This window comes from Tetranychus urticae, chromosome 2, assembly GCF_039701765.1.
Source record: "Tetranychus urticae isolate SD_2017Ah chromosome 2, NJAU_TeUrti_SD_1.0, whole genome shotgun sequence".
In the NCBI taxonomy this organism is placed as follows: domain Eukaryota; kingdom Metazoa; phylum Arthropoda; class Arachnida; order Trombidiformes; family Tetranychidae; genus Tetranychus; species Tetranychus urticae.
The window spans coordinates 2,283,743-2,308,066 of NC_142959.1; the positions used below are offsets into that span (position 1 = coordinate 2,283,743).

The 24,324-nt window shown below is 31.5% G+C and overlaps 1 protein-coding gene and 1 long non-coding RNA gene across 9 annotated transcripts in view; one reads left to right on the forward strand and one right to left on the reverse strand.

Annotated features, from left to right (window-relative positions):
* Positions 1-10,552: 10,552 nt before the first annotated feature.
* LOC107363570 (3',5'-cyclic-AMP phosphodiesterase 4C) overlaps positions 10,553-24,324 on the reverse strand; it is a 74,703-nt gene continuing 60,931 nt past the window's right edge. For 3 of the 6 annotated variants that reach the window (XM_015930807.3, XM_015930806.3, XM_015930808.3), the window contains 8 exons: positions 15,339-15,518; positions 14,981-15,088; positions 14,392-14,666; positions 13,802-14,205; positions 13,302-13,463; positions 12,661-13,221; positions 12,440-12,569; positions 10,553-12,363 (listed from right to left, as the gene is read on the reverse strand). In XM_015930807.3, the coding sequence (XP_015786293.2) occupies positions 12,083-12,363; positions 12,440-12,569; positions 12,661-13,221; positions 13,302-13,463; positions 13,802-14,205; positions 14,392-14,666; positions 14,981-15,088; positions 15,339-15,518 (2,101 nt within the window). In that variant the 3' untranslated portion in view covers positions 10,553-12,082. The remainder of the gene's footprint in view (positions 12,364-12,439; positions 12,570-12,660; positions 13,222-13,301; positions 13,464-13,801; positions 14,206-14,391; positions 14,667-14,980; positions 15,089-15,338; positions 15,519-24,324) is intronic. The other 3 variants (XM_015930804.3, XM_015930805.3, XM_089267995.1) reach the window with 1 other exon arrangement.
* On the forward strand, positions 15,405-23,943 carry LOC107363572 (uncharacterized). 3 transcript variants are annotated; one of them, XR_016198944.1, is made up of 13 exons: positions 15,405-15,540; positions 16,198-16,291; positions 16,381-16,804; positions 16,891-17,183; positions 17,432-17,460; positions 17,956-18,304; positions 18,530-18,989; positions 19,114-19,286; positions 19,886-20,326; positions 20,516-21,385; positions 21,564-21,670; positions 21,774-22,179; positions 22,250-23,943. It is a non-coding gene; the product is annotated as an uncharacterized LOC107363572 (long non-coding RNA). The 3 variants fall into 3 exon arrangements; XR_016198945.1 differs by having other exon boundaries at positions 21,567-21,670; XR_003082528.2 differs by lacking the exons at positions 15,405-15,540; positions 16,198-16,291 and having other exon boundaries at positions 16,582-16,804; positions 16,891-17,057; positions 22,250-23,867.

The following is a 24,324-nucleotide window of genomic DNA, read 5'->3' on the forward strand; positions in this document are numbered from 1 at the left end:
GTAATTAACATTAGTCTTGACATCAGTCGGCAGTGGCTTGCACTCTCAACAAATGACCTTTGATTTTATTAAAAGGTCATATATCGGCGTGATCTTTCATGATCTTGAACGTTCGTACTCAGTTTTTCAATCTTCGAAATCGTATAGCTCTGATCTGTGGTCAATTGTTCGGGAGTATTGACACCAAACGATAAAAAACGCCGTGCGGGATCAAATCTTCCACGTAAAGCTTCTTCGTAAAAGCAATAGAAAAAATACAGTAGAGTTAGAAATAAAATTTTATCATGAAAGATTATCGCTAACGCAAGAAATATTCTTATGAAATGACACAAATTAACCTTAATGTTTCAGTTTATACGGTATGGATAATATTCCTATTAATAATATTGTCGAATTCCAAATTTACCGATTCATAAATTTTATCAATACGGTTGGTGGTAAATACGCTCCAAAATGCTATTATGGCAAAAATGCTGATGACAAAAGACTAAGGTATGACTGGTAAAGAACGAAAAAATACACTGTAATCCAGGGCTGATTTGGGCGAATCAATCCGTTTTCAGGCTTTTATACCGATTTTTTAATTATTCATGGCAATAGGTGAGGGAAATGTCGAGTTTTGAGGTCAGTTCTCTTTGTGAACCATTCTAACCGTTATCAATTTTTTGAAACGGGAAAATTCGCGCTCCGCCATTTTGGTCGAGTTTCGGCAACAATTCCCATGATTTTTTAAATTTTTTTCATTCCTAACTATTCTACCGATTCAATAGACTGCACCTAATTTGATTTCATGAGCCCTTATTTGCTTACTGCATTCACACAAACTTAATTCGGGATGATCACCAGTAAAATTAACTTTGAGATTTCGACGATAACTTAAACTTAGCACCATTTGAATTGAATAACAAATTTTGTCCTCTAACAAGTAAGTTAATCGGGATTTCCGAGTATTTTCCGAACTAGTTGACCAAACTAATAAAAAAACATGCATTATTAACTCGTTATGTGTAATGATCGTTTGAGAAAATACCTATGATTCAAGGAATGTAATTTATAATTCCAGTGTCGTGGAGATCTGAACACTCGGAGCTTTAATACAGAAGCAATGTGACGAATGGAAGTTAAAATAAACTCAGGTTGAATACGCTTTTGCACTTTGATTTCAATTTAAATGGATTGATACATCCAAAACCACCATCGAATGTTGGATGCAAGATTATTTCTTGCAAACTTGTTTACGATGGTTTTTCGTGGAAATCACCTGCAATCAAAATATTCCATGTGCTTGATGAGTTTATAACTTGGAAAGCTTCTGTAAAGTTTACATTTGTTGAACATTTACCGACGATTGAGTTGTTTAGTGATAATAATGTTATTAGGTAATAATGATGATGATGATATTTCGTTGTTTTCTTGCAAACAAAATGCTGAAAAATTTATATTGTTGACATTACCACATCAAGTGTAAAACTCGATGCACTTAAAGATGAAAAATGAAATTTAACCTGAACGTGATTTGGATTCATTTCGTAAATTGCGAGGTCTAACTGTAAAGTTTAAAACTGAATGAAAAAACAGCATTTTCGGTAAAATTTCCATTCTCCTCAAAACAGATCAACATTATTTTATAACTGATTTAGTTTGATTTTATATTTCACCTTTTCTTCTTTCTGATTTAATTTCGTTAAGTGAGTTCAATTACTTTGAAAATGTTGAACACCAGAGCCAGTTATGAATGAGAAAAGTTGGAGAGAGGGAAAAAAACATTCAAAGTAAATACCAAGTTGTTACAATATTACTGTTTGTGGAAGAAGGAAAATGTTGAAGGAAAAAATTCTTATTAAAACATGATCAACTTAAGGTAAGAGTAAAATTGACCGATAAATAACGATCAAACAGTATTAGCATTGAAAGGTTATTATCATCATTATTTGAACTCTTGTTCTTTTATCGATATCTTTCTTCAGCTTGCCTATCAACTTTGAAATTCATCGAGTTATTCGAGTCTATTGTATCTGATCAGCTCACTTTAGCTCAAGATATACACTTGGCTCTATTAAATCGATAGGCTGATAAAAAAATCATTACTTGAAAGACTTTTGGTCCTGTATGCTTTAAGTAAATAGATATGGATAGAGAAAGGCTTTTTGCTTTGTTTATAACCTCATGAGATAAAGAGTAGATAAAGTATAGATGAAAATAAAAGTAAAAGTAAAAACTCTAATCCAATAATAATAAATCACAATTGATTATAGTGATTTTCAAGGTAAGTCATTTCCTTGTTTAATATTTTTCCGTTTCAAGTGAAAATTTTGTTCTTAATACATGATAATAACTTTATATTGTTCTATTAGAAAATAAAGGAAAATGTATTGGATAAGAAGCGAAACTCAAGTGAATAAGAATAGAGTGATGATTATGATGATGATGAGAGGCTCAAAGGGAACGGACAAGTGGAAAGTGTATTGCAAAGTATTGCCATCATTGTCACTTTTACCAAACTAATGGAAATGTGTTCAATGAGAAATTGAAATTTTCATGAGACTAAGTCTAATGGCTAAGGTATCATTAGCAGTGATGGTAAGACGCAGGGAAATTTATGCTCAAATTACCTTTTATCAATGTGTTTAGATTTTAATTGGGAATCCAACGATTCCATGAGTCGCTTCAACACCAGGTGAAGAAAGAGACATTATCAACGAAAGACTGGTCGGATTCGTTAGAGCTCATGACAAGCATTGTTGACCCTGCATAAGTAGAGATTCATCTTCAATTTGACTGTGGTAACAGTTGCCAACACTAGCTCACAGGCTAAGTCTAATAGCGCAAGGAACATTGGTAACTGTGGAAGCTAAATGCTGATTAGGTGTGGGTTTAGTAAACCTTGCTGTTTTCACGTGAACAAGGGTTTTACACTCTCTTCACATTGGTCGTGGTTTGAGCACGAGAGTTGAGTGAATGCACCTCATGCACATATTGCACTCTTCCTATCAATACTGAAATCCAAAAGCGAGCTAAAGGTTACCCTAGCTTCAACAAGCTTCTCTAGTTACAAGAAATCTTGGACTTTTTTATCACTTTTTGATGGAAATTTATCGAAACTTTCGATTTGGGCTTTTAATTTGCATGGAGTTAAGATTGATTTTGGCTCAATATTGAACCGTTTCAATCAAATTTTTCTCAATCATTAGTTTGATACATTATTTTGAAGATTTTATTGCTGATCAGTGATTATGCATGGTGAGCAAATATATATCGCATTAATACCAATCATGGTAAATAGATTAGGTTAGAAAAGTAGATAAAGAGAAAATTATTGGTTGAAAGAATCGCTTACCAAATCGATTTCTCATTTAAATCAAATCTAATTATCTTTTCCAATGCAAAAGTATCAAAGTAAGCGTTATTACGAATTGGACAAAAATGACATTTACACTTTTCCCCTTTCAATCCGAGTAATTGAATGTCAATACCAATCCAATTTCAACATGATAATGCACCAGATAACCAATTCTTATTTCCCTTTCAATCACATTATACACATTCAAATGTACCTCTGAAATAAGTCAAACTCCATTGAGAAATAAAATGAAAAAATGTAACTTTTCTAATTGATTTTCAAAAAGAATTGAAGGAAAAAAAAGTTCACTCAAGTTTCCCCAATAACTTTACAAGTGATTTTTGTTTATCTAAAACTAATTTCTCGCTCACAAATCAGAGGCAAACTTATAACTGTTCAATTTAACTGTCAAATTAGAGATTTAATTATCTCTAATGTTGCTTGCAGTTGTAAGTTTTGCTGTTGCAATTGAAGTTGCTTTGCATCTACAAATCTCTAGCGTCTCTGTCTACTGATGTCAAAAATGTCAACCCAATGATTGATGATAATCTGATGCCAGGAAAGAAATGGGAGAAATGAAGATAACAGGAAGCTTAAGAGTACCTCATGGTATCAGCTTATTCAGTTGTCTGTATAAATCATCAATGGAATCAGGTGAGGAGAGAAGAATGTTTAACAAGAGAAACATTTTTTTGCTCGAAAAAAGAAAAAGAAAAAAACGAAAAACTATTCCAACATTGCATGCATCTTACATGGTAATGATAATGATGATGTTCAAAATGAATAGACATTTTGTTTGCTTTTCACTTGTTTTCCAACTAACAATTGTCATAAAAAATGCAAATGTCAATTTTGTTTGAATCACAAATTCATTGGTTTATTGTTAAAAATTTATCAACAGGCCGATTTGTTCCCATGATGATGCTCATAATTTGAGATTCTTAATCAAGATAGATTATGATTTTAGCTTTTTTTATCGTGCTCCTCTCATGATTCGGTTCCTCAAAATAGAAGATGAAGTAATCAAAAAAAGGGAAAAAAAGATTGAACAAACTTGCAACTCGACATTTTATATTGCATCTTTCACCATTACCATCATCATTATCATTATCATTTATTCAATGATAATTTCAATTCTTATCCATCTTGAATATTGTCATTTCCTCTGCTTCTTTCAGATGGTTAAACAGAAATGAAAATTGATATTGATTTTTATTTTTACTTTCAGTTCATGATAATCATTTGCTTTTTCAACTACATTTGTTCGTAAAACTTTGCATATCAAATTTGAAGCTCACTTGGAATCCAATGAAGATATAAATTTGGCTCGTTTCTAGAAACTTTTGGTAATGAATTTTTCTAACTTTTAAATTGCTTTAAAGGCTCAAGTTATCTGGATTGCCATAAGTAATCTGTGAATTTGTTAGAATCATTCTTACAGAGCTTTTCAATTTTCATGGATTTCAAGAGTCAGTTTAAAATTGAAAATCAATGGACTCATTTTTTGAAAAGGAACTATTTTCAGTTGTCGATTTGGAAGTGCAGCTCTCATTTGCAGATTCATTCTGATTATTCACAATTCTGGACAAGTTTATTGCAGTTTGCTGATTTTCGGTGTTCGATAATGTTATTAAACTTTGACTTGGCTCCATCACAGAAATATATTTGCCAATTATGAACCATCAAGAATCAGAATGACCATATCTAGCAGCTAATCTCAGTACATTTGCCCGTCTGAACAAAATGTCTCCAAGTTAATAGTTTTTGTCCTTGCTTTATCTTTATTTTTATGATTCATTAAAAACGTGAAATGATCTAATAAAAACTTAACAAATCTAAATGATGGTTTCCCAATGTTTTTTAAATTAAAAATCTTTATGCACAATATTATCAATGACAACTTGTAGGATCTATTTCCTGGAGCAATTTTTGTGTAACCTTAAATCTACCCAAAAATATCAGTTGAATAAAGTTTTTCATTCAAAGCTACCAGATTGCTCAGTACTGCCCTCTCTTGTTACCCATTACATTCATTATATTCAAATGTTCAAACCTCTGCATCGAGAAGTTATGAGACATACATCTTTATTTCAGTGGTAAAATGATGCCTGCAAGTCAGTCTCTTTCGATTTATTCTTGAGAAATTGTCCAAAACTTTACCAGTTGTGCCGTATTCGGTTGAAATTCTCTGTACATACCTAATGTCTGCTTAAATAGGTAGCTCATGGATCTTGATTATTTAAACAGAATTACATCCTCGTATCTAGAAGTTGCTTTTCAATTGTGAGGTTAGTTCCTTGACTTGAAAAGAACTGTTTTGAGGTCAAAACATTAAGACTTTGTCAATTATTTCGATACCCTTAGTAGCAAGCTATTCAAGTCAAAGCTGGGTAAAAATTGAAACAATTAACTTATCTTCACTTTTCACATTTAAACCTTTTAAAACAATAAATAATCAACCTCACGCTCTTTTTTCTCAATAAGTCTCGCTTCCAATGTTGTCTAATTATCAATATCTAATACAAATCACTACCAATAAATTAACCTCAAGCATCATTAAAACGTCAACCTTCCAACCGACCATGATAATGGCAATAAAACATATTCAGGGCAACATTTCCATTGACAGAGCAAGTTTTGCATGTAACAACATCAACCGGACAATATTTATAGTCACCATTTAACCATTGAGTGGCTTATCATTAATGAGATTCCCAGTTAAATAAAATCATTATATCAACAATCCTATCAATATAATAACTTTTTTTGCTCTCATTTCTTTTTCCAATTTCAAAGAGTTATTGTTATTGCCAAAAAGTAAAATAAAAAGGTATATTAATTCACGATAAATGTGCAGATTAATGTGAACCCAACAAAGGCAAAGGTAAACTTGAATGCAAAGTAAAAATGTTTGATAATCAAGCAAACAGGGAACACATTTTCAAATGAATATTGATAATACAATAAATAATAATTTGGTAAAGATGATGGAAATGATATTTCTCGCTATTATCGTGAAATGGCTAAAATAATCTAATAACTGCTGTTTTTTATTTACGTTCATATCTGATTGGTAAACTTTGAGTACTTATTAGAGTTACGATGGTTCAAGTTTTACGATTAAAAGATTTACTGTCCAACTACGAGTTTCCCTGGGTATTAATCGAACGCTTTTATTGAATGTTCATTTGCCAATGTGAAATTGTACTTTTATTATTACATTAAATAACATTATTGTTTCTTGTCTGTGACAATTTATTCGAGTAAATGAAAAGTTGAAATACACAGAAAATGTTAATCATCACCAGTTTCTCATCATAATCATTATCATTATTATTATTTCCATTGGTTAATGGGCAATAAATTTGAGGAGAGACGAGAAAAAATTGCTCTCAACTTTACTCTTCAGTTTTAATGGACAAAAGGATAAAGTGATTTAATCACGTTTCATCATGCAAATGGATCTTTCATGGAGGTTAAAAAATCAAATATTAGGGTTTTTGCTGTGAGAAAGTTTTGGCTATCAAAATGAATCGACGAGGTTCAGTTTTCGAACAAGGATTTTCACCTTTTGAAACCTTTTGTCATTGTCCTTTTGTTATCAAATCGATTTCCGAACTAAGTTCAAGCTGTATTGATGTACATTTGGAATTTTGGTTTCAATTTTGAACAGACAACTAGAAATTAAATTTCAAATACAGTCACTATCGTTATAATGCACGCATTTTCAGCGTTATTCAGCATTATTACCGAAGAAATCAATCTGATTGGAATTTCATTGTGTTTTATTTCTATTTCTTAAAATATTAATTGATTCAAATAATTTGCTTACGTAAAATATAAAAATGCAAGAGATCAACTAAAAATGTTATAACTTTGCAGGCTGGATTAGATCTAGCAATTTAAACTTAACCATGTTCGGTAAACCATTATTTTCTCAGTTAAGAAATCAAAGAGTCTAGGAAAACTTTACTGATGTACCAAGGGTTAAGAAATAATGGCACCAATTTTAAAATTAAATAAAATGTCAAATTCTGCTTTTTTAATCAGATTTATCTTATAAAGTGAAAATTCAGCCTTTTGTCTTTGATTTTTTGCTATGGCCGTAATTTTGGGACAGACAGATAGCGCAAAAATCGATTTTTAAAAAGAGTCGATGAAAAAAGTTTTTTAGAGCTTAACATGGCGCTTCTATGGGAAATTGGAAAATTTATGGGTGATTTTGATTCTTGACTGTTTAATCGATTTTAGGGACAATCCCCAATCAAAATCAATAAAAAATATCGAAAAAATTTCACACCAAGAATACTTCAAAAAATTACTGAACCCTTGCGCCACCGCATCTACTTGATATGAAATTATTTTAATTGAACTACAATGGCTCAACTTTCAACTCAAAATTCTAAGGAACATCAAATTTCAGAACGGGGAACTTGGTCCGTTAGTATGTGAGCTTGACCTTATGATTTACGTTAACTCTGATCAAATTTCCTCAGTTAAGGTAAGAAAATTTCCCGTCCAGATCATAACCTGTACGCCGTATTGATTTTTATCAAGCAAATTAAATGAATAATTTTTGATTATTTGATTTTCAATGGTGAGGGAAAGTCCAAAAGTCTCAATGAGAAAGGTTTCATCGGTCGTACAAAATCATCCAACCCCAGTTCTAAGGATTTTCAAAAAGAGACACCTTTTTCCAGACAAAACAGAGGGAGAAAAATTGCCCGAAAATAAAATTCACGGAAGAATCAGCTTTTGTGTTCGTTTGAAACAGATGATGCGATTGAATCAACACAGGAAAATATGGTTCTCTGATGAGAAAATTTTCACACTAACAAAGAAGCCAAGAGAGCCAAAAGTTAATCAATTGGTTGAACATCCACCACAGGTTTATGTTTGGACAGCATTATCATCAACTAGATTAATTGGTCGATATTTTTTCAAAAAAATGTTAATTCCGCTACATATCAGGAGTGTAATTCAAATTTTTTCATTCCAAAGCTTACCAGGCTTGAACAACTCTCTCCCAAAACATGGTACCAACAAGACGAGGCAACGCCTCATTGCACCAATGATTTGAATTCATCTAAAAAATTTTTCGGTAAAAATTTAATTAGTCGAAGGAGTGACTTTGAGGGGCTCCAATGCGCCTGAACTTAACCCTCTTGATTTTTTTGTGAGGTTACATTGGTAACCTTGTCCGACAACAAATCCCTTCCGACCTTTCTTGATTGAAAAATTCGATTTCTGAAAAGTTTAATTGTGTGACCCCTGAAATGTTGACCAATTCAATATTAAATTTTGAAAAAAGAATTGATAAATCTATTGAGACCAGAGGTTCTCATTCTGTTCAACTCCTCTAAAATGTTATTGTAATTTTTGTTTCTTCATCTTTACCATCGACCATCTCTCACATTACCATTATCATCATCGATACCTCACTTTTATCTTCATTATCCGAATTTGAGTACAGTTTTATCACACTTATTTTGACAAAAAAACAACGCCGTCTATTACATGTATATTGCCAATAGTAAGACGAAAGTACTATCCTAGCACTGTTTATGCTAGGGCTAGAGTTTGGATACCAATAGATGACTCTGATTTTTTTGCCAAAATAAGTGTGAAAAGACTGTAAGTGATAATTGCACTCAAACGCAACACACTTTAGTTCATCTTAAAGAATCAATCAGAAAGTAAAAATATTCATGACCTTGGATGCGCTTGAGAATTAGCTCTTATCCATTTGCGGAAGCTCATGGTCCGTAATCTGAAGTCTGCAGCATCAATCGTTCCTGAGTCATGACTGTAAACACGCAATAGGATAAAAAAGATCAGTATATTTACATTGAATTCATTATTCTTTGCTGAATAAACTTGCCAGATAAATCAACAACTTTTCATGAATCACTTAACAAACATTTCAATCAAAATATCTTGATAAACAACCCTCATGACTTCAACAATTGAAATGGCGAGTAACACTTTGTCAGAAAAATTTGGATTCAATGACTAGAGATTAAAAAGGCTGAATAGATTCCTAGTGATAGCGTAAAACTTACAAGATATTTTTTAATTAATCTTGCATGCTAATTCTTGTTAAATTTCGAACGAAAAACAACACAAGACAACAATATTGCAAATAATGTAGATATGAAATCAGACAAAAAGAATCTTTGAATAACTTTGATGAAGACACAATTGTTCAAATATCTCTATGACATTTAAAGATCATTGTATCTAATATCTACGTTAATTAGTTGCTAACTAATTTTGACTTATAAGAACTAAATGTTAAAGTTTTCTGTAAATGGTTATTCATGTTTCAACAAACTTCTAACTTGTAACAACAATATGCTTTGCAGGCGTGCTTTTCAGAACGAATACAGTAGATTGAACAAAGAAATCATAAGCATTTCCTTTTCCGAATGTGTTTAATCAGATGCCATGAAAATTACCATTGTCTAATGTTTATTGTAATGACTTTAAGCTTACTAATTCTCGCCACCGCTATCACTGATAGCCAGAGCCAAGGTGTGTCTGCCCAGGGTGAGTATGGTAGAGGGGGTTCGGCAGCAGCAGCAGCAGCAGCCGCAGCCGCAGCAGCAGCCGCGGCCGCAAGATATGAAATAAAGTTTAAAAATCAAAATACAAGAAACCGCTTCATTTATATCGCAGCGTGCTTTTATTGTTTTCGTGGCTATAAACATTCATTCAATGAATTTCATTGCGTATTTGTTTTTTAGCTTTAGGCAAGCAATAAACTGATTTTCCAGATTGTACACACATGCTCATTGCCTTATTGTTAGTCGCGCTTATTTTAGATCGGTGATGCACTCAATAGACCCTAAGCTCAGATGATCCATTTTCTTGGAGTCGGGTTCCTAGCAATGCATTAAAACGATCATTAAAAGTCTCTTAATCCAAGAGATTTAGTCACGGTTAGAACAGAATAACATTGAAAAAAATTTCTAATATTTTACGGAATATTTGACAAAATAGTTAGCAAAAACAAACAAAAAAATAGCATAGCTCATTATCACTGAATTTTCAGGCGATCAATCTATTATTCTCTTTAAATACTTTGACAATATGGCATACTCTTACTTTGCTAGACATTATTTGATACCTTTTTCACTATTTTTGATACGTAAAGATCAGAATTGGCCTTTTTAGGCCTTTCAGCATTTAGAAACAGGACAACACGTGAAATGCATATAATTGTTTTTTGTATTTATATATACATCTGTTTTACATGATTTATGCTTAACGAACATTTAAGCAATCAAAAGTCGCCTTTGTAGTCAAAAAGTGAAACAACAAATCAAATCGTTATCATTTCATTCTTGTTTAGTATAAAATTTATTCCGATTCATTGACTCGTTTCATCGATTCCAATGAGTTGTCAAACATAATTATGGTAACAGTGATAACTCCGAGTTTCGAATAGCAAATTTGGCACGCTTTTTCCGTAGATAAATTCTCGTCTCTTCATTTTTCTTTTTTTCCCAGGTAACATATAACATTTGATTCGGATGCTGATTTTAATGGATGAAAATTTACGCTATCAGTAAAATGGTGTTAAGTGGATTCCAGATTGAATTATATTATAAACTTGCTTTAGCTATTAGAAGCCCAAAAAGATTAACAATGATAAGCAAGTTTGATGGGAGCTTATCGAATAAGGAATCAGTTAAAGATGTTAACAGGTTTAGTAACAGTTGTAATTAAAATGTAAGAGGAAAACAAAGAGTGAACGGCGAACGGGTAAAACATGGTAAACAATGGTGATAAAAGTGAATCGGACATAGAAAAATGACCAGAAAAAAGGTAACTTTTCATATTTAAAAGAGAGAAGGAAATAAGAGTGCTGATAATACAATTGGATACTAGGAGAAAGGGCAGTATAACTGTTGGCACTGGTTTTTACGGTTTCAAAATTACCGTCGGTATTACAATTTAAAATCAGTTTCACAAGTGGTTGTGGTGGAGTTGGTTTTTTAACGTTGGATAGACTAGATTACAATTGGTATGAAAAGTCGTAAATTGGCCAAGAGCTGTGTTTCACAATTTATCTTAGGCTTTAAAATTCCATCTTTACTTCATTTTCCTCCAACTTATATTGTCTCCATTCCAGGATTAATGGTTTTGTTTTTTCTTCCTTGCTTTACTTCATTCGATGAGTGGTGATTATTACATTATAGTGTGGTTGATGATTATGATGATAGTTTTAAGATGAAGATATTTTTTTAAACATCAAAATTACGAGTTTACTCGACAAGAGTCAAAGTTGAAGAATTTAAATTATAAATCTTTAACCTTTTCTCCTCTGAATTGAATTGATCTTTAAAAGTTAACATCTATTTCAAGGTTTACTTAAAATTGGCGCTTCTTTAAAAAGATGAATGTTGATTGGTAGATGAAGTTTGTTTTGTAGAGTATCCAAGAGAACACATAAATATCTTTGCTATGCTTTGATTCGAATCCAACTTGTCATTGGTTCAATATTCTGGTTAAATTTACCAGAATATGGTCGGTATTTGGCCAAAATTTGCAAAAAATTGTGTAAAATACAATCCAATCCTTTTTCAAGTAAAATAATTTGCCATGACTTTCCATAATCACAAATCAGGCTTGACATTTCTGTTGAAAGCCTCAACAAAGTATATACTGAGAATGGACTGATTTTTGTATTTCAACAATTGTACACATGGAATCCATTTCCAATCTCATTGGTGGTGATTAATTCTCAACAGATTCTCCTAGACTGTTATCTTCTGCTATATCAGCCATCATTGGTTTCGTTTGATTGTGATTAGCATCTGAAACTGTGATTTCATCATCATCTTCTTCTGGTTCCTCCAATGTTATCTGAAACTTTATTTTTTCAGCTTGTACGGCCAAATGTCGATTATCTTCTTCTTCCTCACTACCAGGCTGTTGTTTCTCTTGCTTTTCTTGTGCCTGTTGTGATTGTTGATTGGTTTGCGATTTATTTTCAGATTTGTCATCTGATGGAGGACCTGTTGACAAGAAATAAAGAGATTAAATTAGTTTAATTTCAAGTCTCTCTGAGTCGCATGATTGAAGTGAACCTACTTGCTGGGATTTGACTCTGGAACCAATCTCGGTTCTCTTCTAATGCATCCAAGATTTCCTGTGCATCTGGGTTAACTAAGTCAGCCCATGTTTCGTACAATGGATGGACAATATAATCGATGAAGCTAACCTGTTGATTAAACAAAAGATATAGATGGTTACATTACAATTAAGGATACACAGAAATGTAATCGAAGTTGAAAGGAGAAAGAAAACCTTACCTGATACTTTTCAATAACAGTATTATGTCGATCACACATCGGGCTGATATCAAGACCTTGAGCTCTTTCTTTATCACCTTGTATGAAAGACTCTTCAAAGATCATATTAACCCAACGACGATATAAATGAAGAGGTTTTGTTGGATTACTTAAATCGGCACAATGAATGATATTCTGTAAAACTTGTATTCGCTCTGTGTAATTATCTAAAAGCAGAAATCCGGACCCAGCAACTTTCTTAGTTTCAACCATTGTCTTTAGGTCAGCTAAAAGACTTAAATGTTTAGACATGTCTGTCGCAAGAACCATATCAATAGTCATTTTACGTAAAGTTTGACGCTGTTTTTTAGTTAACTTGTCAAATATATCAGATAATTCATCTTGAAGAATCTTAAAGGCAACTGCGAGCGAATGATTTTCTAATATGGATTCATCATTATACATTAAAGCCAATTCTGAACTGGTATTGATTAGATATTGATTGGTAACACCGGGATGGTCGATGTCGTGAATGGCTGCTGAAAAAAGTACTGCGAGTATCTCTAAATCAGTAAAGACGGACTGTAAAAGAAGCAAATTTGAAATTAGATATTTTTAAACGTTTAAATTGCATTTTATGCAATTTGATTTGATTTGATTACCTCAAGGGCTGGCGCTAGTAGAAGGACGTGGACAGATTGTGTGACATCAGCAGCGTGGGTACTGTTATGATACGGTACATTGAGGTAGTGCTCTTCTAGTGTCATTGCACAAGTTACAAATTTCTTGGAGGATATCTTGAAAGTTTTGAGGAGATCCCTTTCCTGAGTTATCAAAAATTGTTCCAAGCGTGAATAAGTAGTCGAGATGAAAATGAAATACAAAAGAATAAATGGAAAAGAGGAATTAGAAATTGTTTCCAAGTAAAGAAGATTAATAGAGAATAGAGAATAAAAATAATATTAAGAAGATTATCTAATCTAAGGTATGACGAGTATCCTTTACTTCCAAATGGGTGATTTTTATATTGTTCATTTCTTCATCTATTTTTTTTCTTCTCTTTTCTCAGATTCACTAGACAATGAAAGTAGGAATGTATACTTGTGTAAATCAAAATCCACACAAAAGTATCAAAAAATACTTGAGAGACAATCATTCTTACCCTAAAAATTGTATACATGGTTGCTGTAAGAGGATGTGAGTTGGAGTATTCAGCAACCTTAAATACATCCAAACCCCATTTATTTACATCATTGAAAAGTTTAGCAAGCTCAGGTTCATGGATTGTTTCAACTCCATATTTAGGAAGTTTGGACAAACTGTTGGTATGGGAAAGAGTGCTTTTACGAACACCCGTTATTTGGGACATCGAAAGACCTGGTTTGGCTCTACCACCACTAGACTGTTGCGGTTGTGATCCAGATGAGATACCAGTTGGCATATTTCTACAGATATTGGGGAAATTAGTAGCTCCTGAAGCAACTGAAGCAAATACATGAGCTTGTAATTGTGAAACTGATCCATCTTCAGCTCTTAAATATGGTAAATCAAAATCTTCTTGTTTATCTAAAATTTAAATTTATGATGACAGTTGAAGTGGAATAATAAAAAAAGAGATAGAAATAAAACGTTAGATACACTTAAAAATGTTCAATAATGTGTAACTAAACTATCGTTTAAGTTTAATTTATAGTTTAAACTTTTCAATCAAAAGTCTTTTCGTCAATTCTTGCTTGTCAACAAATTACTTACCCAGATAAGTTCGTAAAAGATATTCTGAAATTTGACTTCCAGATTTTGACTCAGAAAAATGACTCAATTCTTTATTGAGCATTCTTTTAAATTTATTTGTAGCCATATCACCAACAGATCTGTGAGCTTGAATGGTTTCCAATTGATCCAAGCACCAATCCAATTCTTCTAAAGTATTCAGTGCTAAGTTTGCATTAACCTCCTCAGATGCTGATTTACCTTGTATCGGGAAATTGGCAGAATTGCTAGTTGAGGATCGTCGACTTTCCCGAGGCCTTCAAGAGATAAGAGATACAATAAAAAAGTTAATAAATATCAAACTTAAAAATTGAACAATAAAGCTCATTTGTAACCCTTTAAATTTTAAGTACAAATATTATTTTATCGCTTAAAAACTCAATCTTCTATTAATAAACTAGGCTAATCTTGTTTGATCCAGTAAAAATACTTGGGATTTTGCAACACAAATTTATCACATGAAATAACGATGCAAATCTTATTATATCTTTACTATACAACTGAGAATACAGAAATTGTGAAATAAATCAGTAAAATTTATTCACCAAACATGAACACTTGTTTAACTTACCTAGAAGCAGAAATCGGAACATTGGTAAGGTAGATGTAATTATTTCGCACATTTCGAAGGCTTGCCAGTATTTGGGCAAATGGTGTAACAATCACTTCTTCGCCATGTCTATAGATGAACAAAAAACGACAAAATCACATGAAAAAATGTTAATTAAAATCATTAATTGAAATTAAAGAATGCTTTGTAAATAAAGTAAGCAAGGAAAAAAACCGTTAACAATGAAATAAAAAAGGGAGGGAAATTGAAAAGCAGAAGATGTTGCTGACAAACGTAAACAAAAGGATCAGATGACTTGGTAGAGTAGATCTTTTGTTAAGTTGTTTTCAATGTTAATTTTAAATAATAAGTTACTTACGATTCACCGCTTCCGATTGAAGAATGACGAGACACTGATTTTGGTGACATCTCAAATTCTGAATCGGATCGATAAAGAAATGATTCACGACGAGAAGGCATGTTTTGGAGGACAAGGCCTGTGCTTGGACTGGTTGCATCAAGATGTTTATTGGGTGAACCGGAATCATCAACGTCAAAGCTATTTGACCAACAATACAACGGCAAGTAATTTTTTATTTTTTCCAGTTAGGATGTTATCAGCAATCAACCAAACGGTTAAATAATCATCAACAGGAATGGTATCATTGATCGTTTGGATTACAAGTGAAGATAGATAAAGAACAAAGAGAACAACGATAATTAGTTAAAGGTCAATAACAATTGCTGTCAAACTCAAAGAGTAGGGTTATCTTGATCTTTGGTCAAACCTCTAGCAATGTCACTTCGTGGGATTAGCGTTTTGGCTATTTTTCTCTAATATTTAGGTGAAATAGCCTTTTTGTTTACGAATTTTGTATACAAAAAATGATTCAATTTGGTATTTTTGATGTTTAACTAGACAATTATGTACATTATTAGAGGTTTGTTAGAGGTTTGACAATAGCTTTCTCTACATTTTCAGACATTCTTTTGCTCTTTGCTACTGATTAAACACCAGATCATATGTTGATAGATATTGAGATAACCAGAAGAGAGAAAAAGATTTTCTCTTTTTTTTCTTTCTGGTTCATCAATAATGCAATGTGTATAATGTAATTTGATGATTGCTGTTTTGTGATCCCTTTATATCTCATGTTTATTCCTAACTTGGATAGTTCTTTGTACTCATTCCATCGTGTTTACCTCTCTTTTACTCTGTTTTTTTATTTTATCCACAGTCATTCCACATATTTGTTGCAACTTCTATTCTATCCTGTAAGACAATGGAAACTGATAAAAGCAAATCAACTTGTATCAATTTAATCTTGATTGGTAAAGATTATTGCAGCCTCTACCCATTCGTTTGGCCTTTTGTTTCACTTGTTTTCTCTCCTTTTTTGACTCAATATGGTACATCAAAGACTGGTTTCAATGAGAGATGGCAATATTAACATGATCATAATTGAAAATGACTATCATGAAAAAGATACAGAAGGTAGTGGTGGAACAAAGACTAAACTGAATTACTTAATATCTCTTTCAGAGCTGTCCAACCTTCCGAATCAATCTATACTAATTCATACAATATTTCAACTATCTTCATTCATGTTTACTGATACGATTATCTACCAATAATTGGGTTGTTTAATCTGAAGGAGAAGAAGACAGTCTCATGGATTCAGCAATAATTCCAATGGTTACTTGTCGTTACTTTACATTCCTAAGATCTCATTGTAATGACTCTTTTGCTGTTTATTGAGGCAACCTTCAAATCAGCTCAAATCTATTGATTGATTCATCTATCTGTTTTATTTTTCATGATTAAAATTAACCATGCAACCAACTGTAAGTATCTTCAGTGTCAATTCAATATCAACTACGTTTGCCTTTTCAATTTTTTTATTGATTTTCCTATCATTTTCTTTTTCCAGTTTTTCTTTTCACAATTAATCTTTGGTCCATCAGCAAATTAAGAGAAAAGGAGAAATTTTCATTCCCTGGCAAACATTTACATTGATTATGCGTAAAAGTGGCAAAGAAAGAACATCGATTCAAGGAGAAAATTTTAATTCCATGATTGAAAAACAGCATGAGATTGGTAATGTCATTTTGATTGATTCAAGTTGAATTATTGATGCAAATTTGGAGGGAGAAAGGCAGCAAAACGGGTGATTCAAAAGATGCAGAAAAAAAAACAACACAATCATCAAAATTTGCTTTCCAAGTAATTAATATTTAATTTGTTTTATAATAGGTAGCAATAAGGTAAATAAGCATGAATTTCAAGAATCACGCATAGCCTTTATCCTCAGTCTTTTTACATTTTGCTTTTCTCCTTACAAATGGTTGCTGGTGAAATGAACAAATCATCATATTGTAATTTTCACTCCATTCATCCTTGATTTATCCATCATATCTTGATTACTTTGTTTTGCCTCACTAACTTTGATAATTTTTCTCTCTCTCTTACAGAATCAATTGGTATCATGTGAAATTCAAAGGTACACAAGAGTTTCTTCAAGGCTTCAAAACATCCAACTTCTTCTTGTTTCAACATTTTGAAAATGAAATTTGAAACCAATTATAAAACTCAAATGAAATCAGATACATCTGATTTGATTGGTTTTTTGCTTTCAATTTAAACAAACCAAATATCATTCCACTCTTCCAGTAGCAACTTGGAACAGAAAACATAAGGAAAGCTCAAGTTGAAATCAATGGTCAAACTCAATGTTCCACTTTTCAATTTAATTTAATTTCATCAATTGTAATTGAGTTTCCATTTTATTCAACTTGCTTTCTTAAAAGCATCTTTACCATAATCTTGATATTCGTAAAACAAAGCTCTAATCTGGTTCAAGTTGAAATAACTGATGAGAGACAACATAACCCTACAGATATTTGATTTAGAGTTATTATTATCTTGAAATGAATTTTCAAAATGTTTATATTTATGTTTTTTTATTTTCTAATCTTCTCATTTTCTTCATCTCCAGGAAATTGTATACCATTAGCCATTTCCCTGAGAGTGAAATAACTATACCAATGGATGGAAATGAGGCAAGGATGTAAAATTTGGCGGCAAATTTTCATAAAGAATGAAGAAAATCTTATCTTGTCTGAGCAACTTTTCACAGCAATAGTTTATTTTTACCGAGAAATCTTTCAAGCACAAAAAAGCAGGAGAACATCGAGACTTTTTCAGTGAAAAAAAAGACAAATAGTGAAAACTCAACAGCATCGATAAAAAGGAAGATGAAAATTCAAGAAAGAAAAAGGAATGCATGGATTAGGCTCGATACAATTTATATCGAAAATTGACTGTTACATCGTTTAAATTCTGAGGTTTGTTTACAGATTTTTCTTCAGTTTTGTCGTATTTTTCCTTAGTTGATCAATACTTTTTTTCCTCTTTTCAAGCTTGTTTGCTGGAAAAAAGAAAGCAAATGATCTTTATTGTGGTTAAAGGGTCATTTCATCATTGAAGCATATTGCTGAATCCTTATTTCTGTTTACATTTAAATATATTGAATTTAACTTTTATTTTCTCTGTTCTCTTTTTTTCTCCAGGTTATTACATTGACCTTGTTATAACTGTACCATTATTTTCAACATTCCTGTTTACCTTTCTTTTCACGTTGCCTGATTCCATTCCATCTTTTATCTACAATACAAGATTGGATCGAAGCTTAAACAAAATAATAAACTCTCTCTCTCTCAATATTTGACAAGTTGAAACTTTCTTCAAGCTCAACCAAGCATCTAACAGAAATGAATTGACACAATATTCAAGGATTTTTTTTACTCTTTTGTTGGATTTGATGCAAGATAAAGTTTGAAGATGATTCCAAGCTAAAAAATACACTCAAATGGAAAGGAGGAAAAAGAAGAAGCTCAACAAAAATAAGGTGAAACAAGATCAAAATCATTCATCGACCAATGTTATTTCCTCTATCATGTTGAACTACACAAAGAAGGACTCTACTTAATCTCAGTTAAAGTTATCCTTTTTGCCTCAGTTCTTATTTAGGTGAGTATAAAGTTGAGTAATTTATTCCATTAAACACTAATTACAATTACACCATGCTTATCATCTTCTTTTTTCTCTACTTTTCTGATCTTTTTTCTTTTTCTTTCTATTTTTCTATTTACAGCTTTTCCAATTCTTGGTTCACCTTTTTTTCCCTCCAATCATGGTGAGACACCTTTAACCATCATCTATACGTTTAAATTATTTGTTTCGTATTGATACAAATGGCTACTGACAGTTTCACTTAACACTGACTTATTGGCCTCATTGGATTCAACTATTGGATTAAACAAATTGGTAATCTTGTATTGATTTTTGTCTTTGCCAGGTTAAAATATTTCTTACGATAGTCAATTGGATTATTTGAATTATTGCAAGATTGCCGATTGAATTTCAATCGTCTCTTGCTTTTTTTCATTAAGCCCCAATTAACTTGCTCTAATCTTAATTTACAATTAATTTTTGCAACTTTTCTTCTTTTTTCTCTCTCTCTCTTTCTAGCTTCATCTTCAACTTATCAGAATAATTTATCGTCTAGAGTTGAAAAAGAAACAAAGAAGAGGAAGAAAAGCAAAAATTCAAATGAGCTCATCACTATTAATAGTTCCAATCTGATTCATACTCTTGTTAGTCTCTAATCTTACCTATTCTTCTTGCTGACTCTCATTTAATAGATTATTCATTCAACAATTATGCTAATTTTACTTATTTATCAATGCAATTGTTGGTTTAAGTGAATCCAATTGTTCCTACTCTTGACGAGTTAATCATTGATATTGAATAAGTATATTATTTGTAAATTTAGTTTTACCGTTTAATTTGAAAATGATTATTTATCACTTTTTGTTGCAATTAGAAAATTAGTCTAATTTTTCTCTTTCTCTCTTTTTTTCCAGGTAAAATTGGACTCTTCATCATCTTCACATGTTCATAATCATTTACTTGCTTTATAATTGCTATTTTTGGCTTGTGGATTCATTTTGATTGTCTGTACATTTCCGTTTCCTTTGCTTGGCTCACCGAATTACCATTCAAGTTTTACCCTTTCATTCTTCATCTTCCATTACGTTAATAATCACTTCTTGTCCATTCTCATTAACTTTTTGCCTGGGTAAAAGTAGAGGGTAAAGAGAGAGAAGATGAAAAAGAGCAAAGAGGGAGATTCTTATGATCATTTATTATCATCTTATTCAGGTTACCTGTAAAAACCTTTATTATCTAACCTAACATTGAAATTACTTTTTCAATGACTATTCCTCATCTTACTTTATTCAGCCTTTCTCTACTTCTCCCAATTTTATCTTCTCTTCTTTTCTCTCTCCTTTTATTTTTCCAAAGTAAGTTTCATCTTCCATTTAACTTACAATTGATCCAATCTATAATGGTTTTTGTATAAGCCTCTGTTGATATTAGATGAACCCTGACTTTAATACGATTTTCAATTGTATTATTTTATCCAAAAAACGAAACATCACTATCCAATTGATTTTGATTTTTTCTCTCTTTTCTTCTTCGTTCGTTCACAGGTTTCACATTGCAGCTCTAATTTACTTGACAAATCAAATCTGTTTCACTGAAACCTATCAACATCATCAGCATCAATTTACTACATCACTTGGTTCATTCTTTACCTCTTCTGTTGTCCTCTGTTTTGTTGGAGTTTTTTTGTGTTGTTTATTTCTGCTGTTGCTCATGTTAATCATGATGTTACCATTCAATTCTGCTCAATTGTTTGCAATCAAGCGAAGTTAACTTACAACCATTTATAAGATAATATCCATCCATAAATGAAAGACAAGATGAACACACACAATGATGAAATATAATTACTTTCAACTCTGGAGTAGCAGATAAATAGGAATTTGTTGGAAAGTAGTAAAGCAAAAAGTCAAGTTTTCTGGAGTAGAACAAAATTTTACCAGCGAAAAAGATCATTCAATCAATTGTTTAAACGTTGAGTAAACGTAAACAGCTAAAAGTCAACAAGTTGATACTTTTTCCCCTGTTTCATGTAACTAAACCAGTTGTCAACAAAAACGAATCAGCATGCTAATTTGTTGAATGGAAATATAAATTGATTAAATTAGGCAAATAATGGTTTTATATTGATGGCAACACAAGATTGGTGGAAATGGTGACATTTGCTGCCCATGAAAATTAAAAAAAAATTGTCAACATTCTTGCTGAGTCAATAGACATTCTGTCAGCCAACAAATTTCACATCCAAAGCAATTTGTAACACTGGAAAGGCTCAAGCTGGTTGAACAAAGAGATTGTTGAAAAATGAGTTTTTTTTCTAAAAAAATTGGAAACGAATCCAGATCAAAAATGAAAGGAGCAAAAATCAACAACCAGTTGCTTATTCACCAAATAACTTTGCCTTGATAATGAAATAGGTATGAATCCTTATTATTTGAAGATTCATCTTCAATTGCAGTTGAAACATCAAACCAGTAATATCAATATTTATAAAGTATTGCCTGTTCAATAGCAACTTCACTTCATAATTAATTGTTCTCATGCAAATCTCTCTAAATTTTTTCTCTTTGCTCTTTCTTCTCATGTTTTACGCAGTAGATAATGATAAATGTTTCAATGGATGATGGACTGATTTTGATACAATTCAAATTTCATGTTTCTATCACTTGATGGTTTAACATGAATAGAGTTTTCATTGAATGGTAAATATCATTGACTTTAACATTACACATTCAAATCGTTTCGTTTTTATGTAAATGTTGACTAAAATTGTTATACTGATTCGTTTTCTTCTTTTTTTCCCAGGTTCCATCCGATTCTTTTTTTTACTCATCTCTAAATTGAAAATTATCATCTAATCAGGTTCACCTTACAGTGTCTCTTCCTGTTATTCAATATACAAAATTGATTCAACATAATAATCATAGTTTATATACAAGCTCAACTTTTTTTTCACTGTTTCTGTTTTTTTTTCTTCTGCCTGCTTCTTCACAAAGGAAAGCAAAAGTGTAATGAAGAGTTGGAGGAGATGGCAAAGAGGCAACAAGATGAATTGAAGGATGCTTTTTCACCTTTTGATTGATGCTAAAATAACAAGCAAAGGATTGCTACAAAAGTAAAGATAAGCAGGGAAAAATATTTTAAGATGAAGTGATATTGAAGACAATGAAACCAATGTTGTACTACATGCATCATCTTTATCATATAAAATGTAACTTTCTTCATCTTTTTTATATCATCATTATTAATTTCATTTTCTTTCCCTCTCTCTTCTCTAACAGTAAAACTGTCACATCGATTTTTACCTTGATTAATGGTCTTGTAATGATGATGATGATGGTCAAAGGAAAACTAGAAAAGTATCAAGAAAAGTGGAAAATGATAAAGCTGGAAATAAGATGAAGAAGAAGAAGAAATCAAAGAATGAGATAAATGACCATCAAGATGATACCACAGGTTTATTAGACAAGAGATGACAATAAAGAAACACAAGCAATCCAAGAAGAGGAAAGATGGCAACTTTAAAGACATTGAGAGTAACATGGAAAGATTGAATGGAAAAGGTGAAAAGGAAAACAAAAGAGATTAAACAAGTTGAATGAACAAGATTAGGAATCAATGCAATTCATTTTTCAAGTTTTAAAGATTATATTTTCTGCAAAGCAACTCCGATTTTGACTCTTTTCCCAGTTGTTATGATAGACTTTGAGAAGAGTTAATTAAAGAAGAGCTGGTAAAAGATGAGAAGATGGCCAAGAAGAAGAAAACAAGTGAAAAAATGGCTGTTATCCTGAATTTGGCATGCAATTTACCATTGAGAATAATAATTATCATTATCGCGATGAAATGGCTTGAAAGAAATGGCGCAACGAAAACAAAACCAAGAGTAAAAAGTTGCAATGGAAAGCAAATGTAGTTTAAACTTGCCTAATAACCTGCTCTTGATGTTTTATAAGATGTAATACAAGAGTTGTTAATAACCATTCTAACCTGAAGAATGTTTATTTTCAACAATCAATCAACTATCCAAGTAAACAAAACTGGTACAACTCTTGAACAAGCTTCTGGTTAAAAGCAAAAGGATTCATCATCAACTTTTTCATTATTAATCTCACTCTTCAACTACCAACTCTCTTCACTTTTTCTGGGTCAATTAATGTACTTTAAACATTAATTTACAATTTACATTATTGGTTTGGATCAAAAATTTACAATTACAACAGTCTCTCCAGTTTTAACCATTTATTGTTAAATGAACAACATTAATTGTGACTTGTTTTTTTACCAGTGTTTGCCTTCATTCCTTTTCATTTATCTTAATCAATGTACATATCATTTCTCGGAGTGTTGGTGCATTAAACAAATGAAAGGCAAACACACAAAAACAATTTAACATAATAGTTGTAATAACTTTGATAACTGTTGGTTATTTGGTGAAAAAAGCTCATCAGAAGGAAAGAAAACATGGAAAACATGGAAAACATGGAAAACATGGAAAACAATTACGCTGCTGTTGATTAATTTAAACAAGGTATTGAGCTAGTTTAATGTAGTCTTGTTTGTTATACTCTTCATCAATACACTGACAAACTAATCAACTCTTGATTACCTTCAACTATTGTAAAGCATTAAAATCAATTAATGTTGTCATTAACTTGGTAAAATTAATTGATTTTATTGTTTCATTGAATACATAAAAAAGACAATATTAATTGTACAAATGTTGATAAAAGTGTAACTCAAGGTTTTCATTACCTGAGCAAACACCAACTGTAATAATAACCCAAGAACCCAAATGGTTCAATTGAATGCTTAAAATGTGTATATTTTAACATATTAAGTAACATATGAAACTTATTATTGCTTCTGATTGCAAGTATTAAATGTAATGAAGCAAAATGATGATTCAATTTGAATCAATTTTCCAATTGATTAGAGTTGAAATGTTTCGATTAAACCTGAAACTTGATTTATTGATAAATGGTTTAATCGAACAAAGCAAACCAATTTATTGTTAACATTAATCATCTACTAATAATGTTGATTAATTGAAGTGTTGATGAACAAAAATTAATCAAAAGGTGTGAAAAGTGCATCTAAAAGTGTCTGTCAAAATACAAAAACTAAAGCTTAAAGCTTTAACCCTAATCTGTTGAAATTATCAAAATGTTAAATGGTAAGTTGATGTTAAACCTTTAATGTCAATACAAATCAATAGGATTAACCTTTTTGATCAACTTTTCATTTTAAATCGTTTAAAGGTAAAAATGAGTTAATCTTGTTCCCCAGTCTTGAACCTGGTTTACATTATTATTGATGAAACAGCTTGAAAGGTTGATTTTGCTGTGTAAACAAG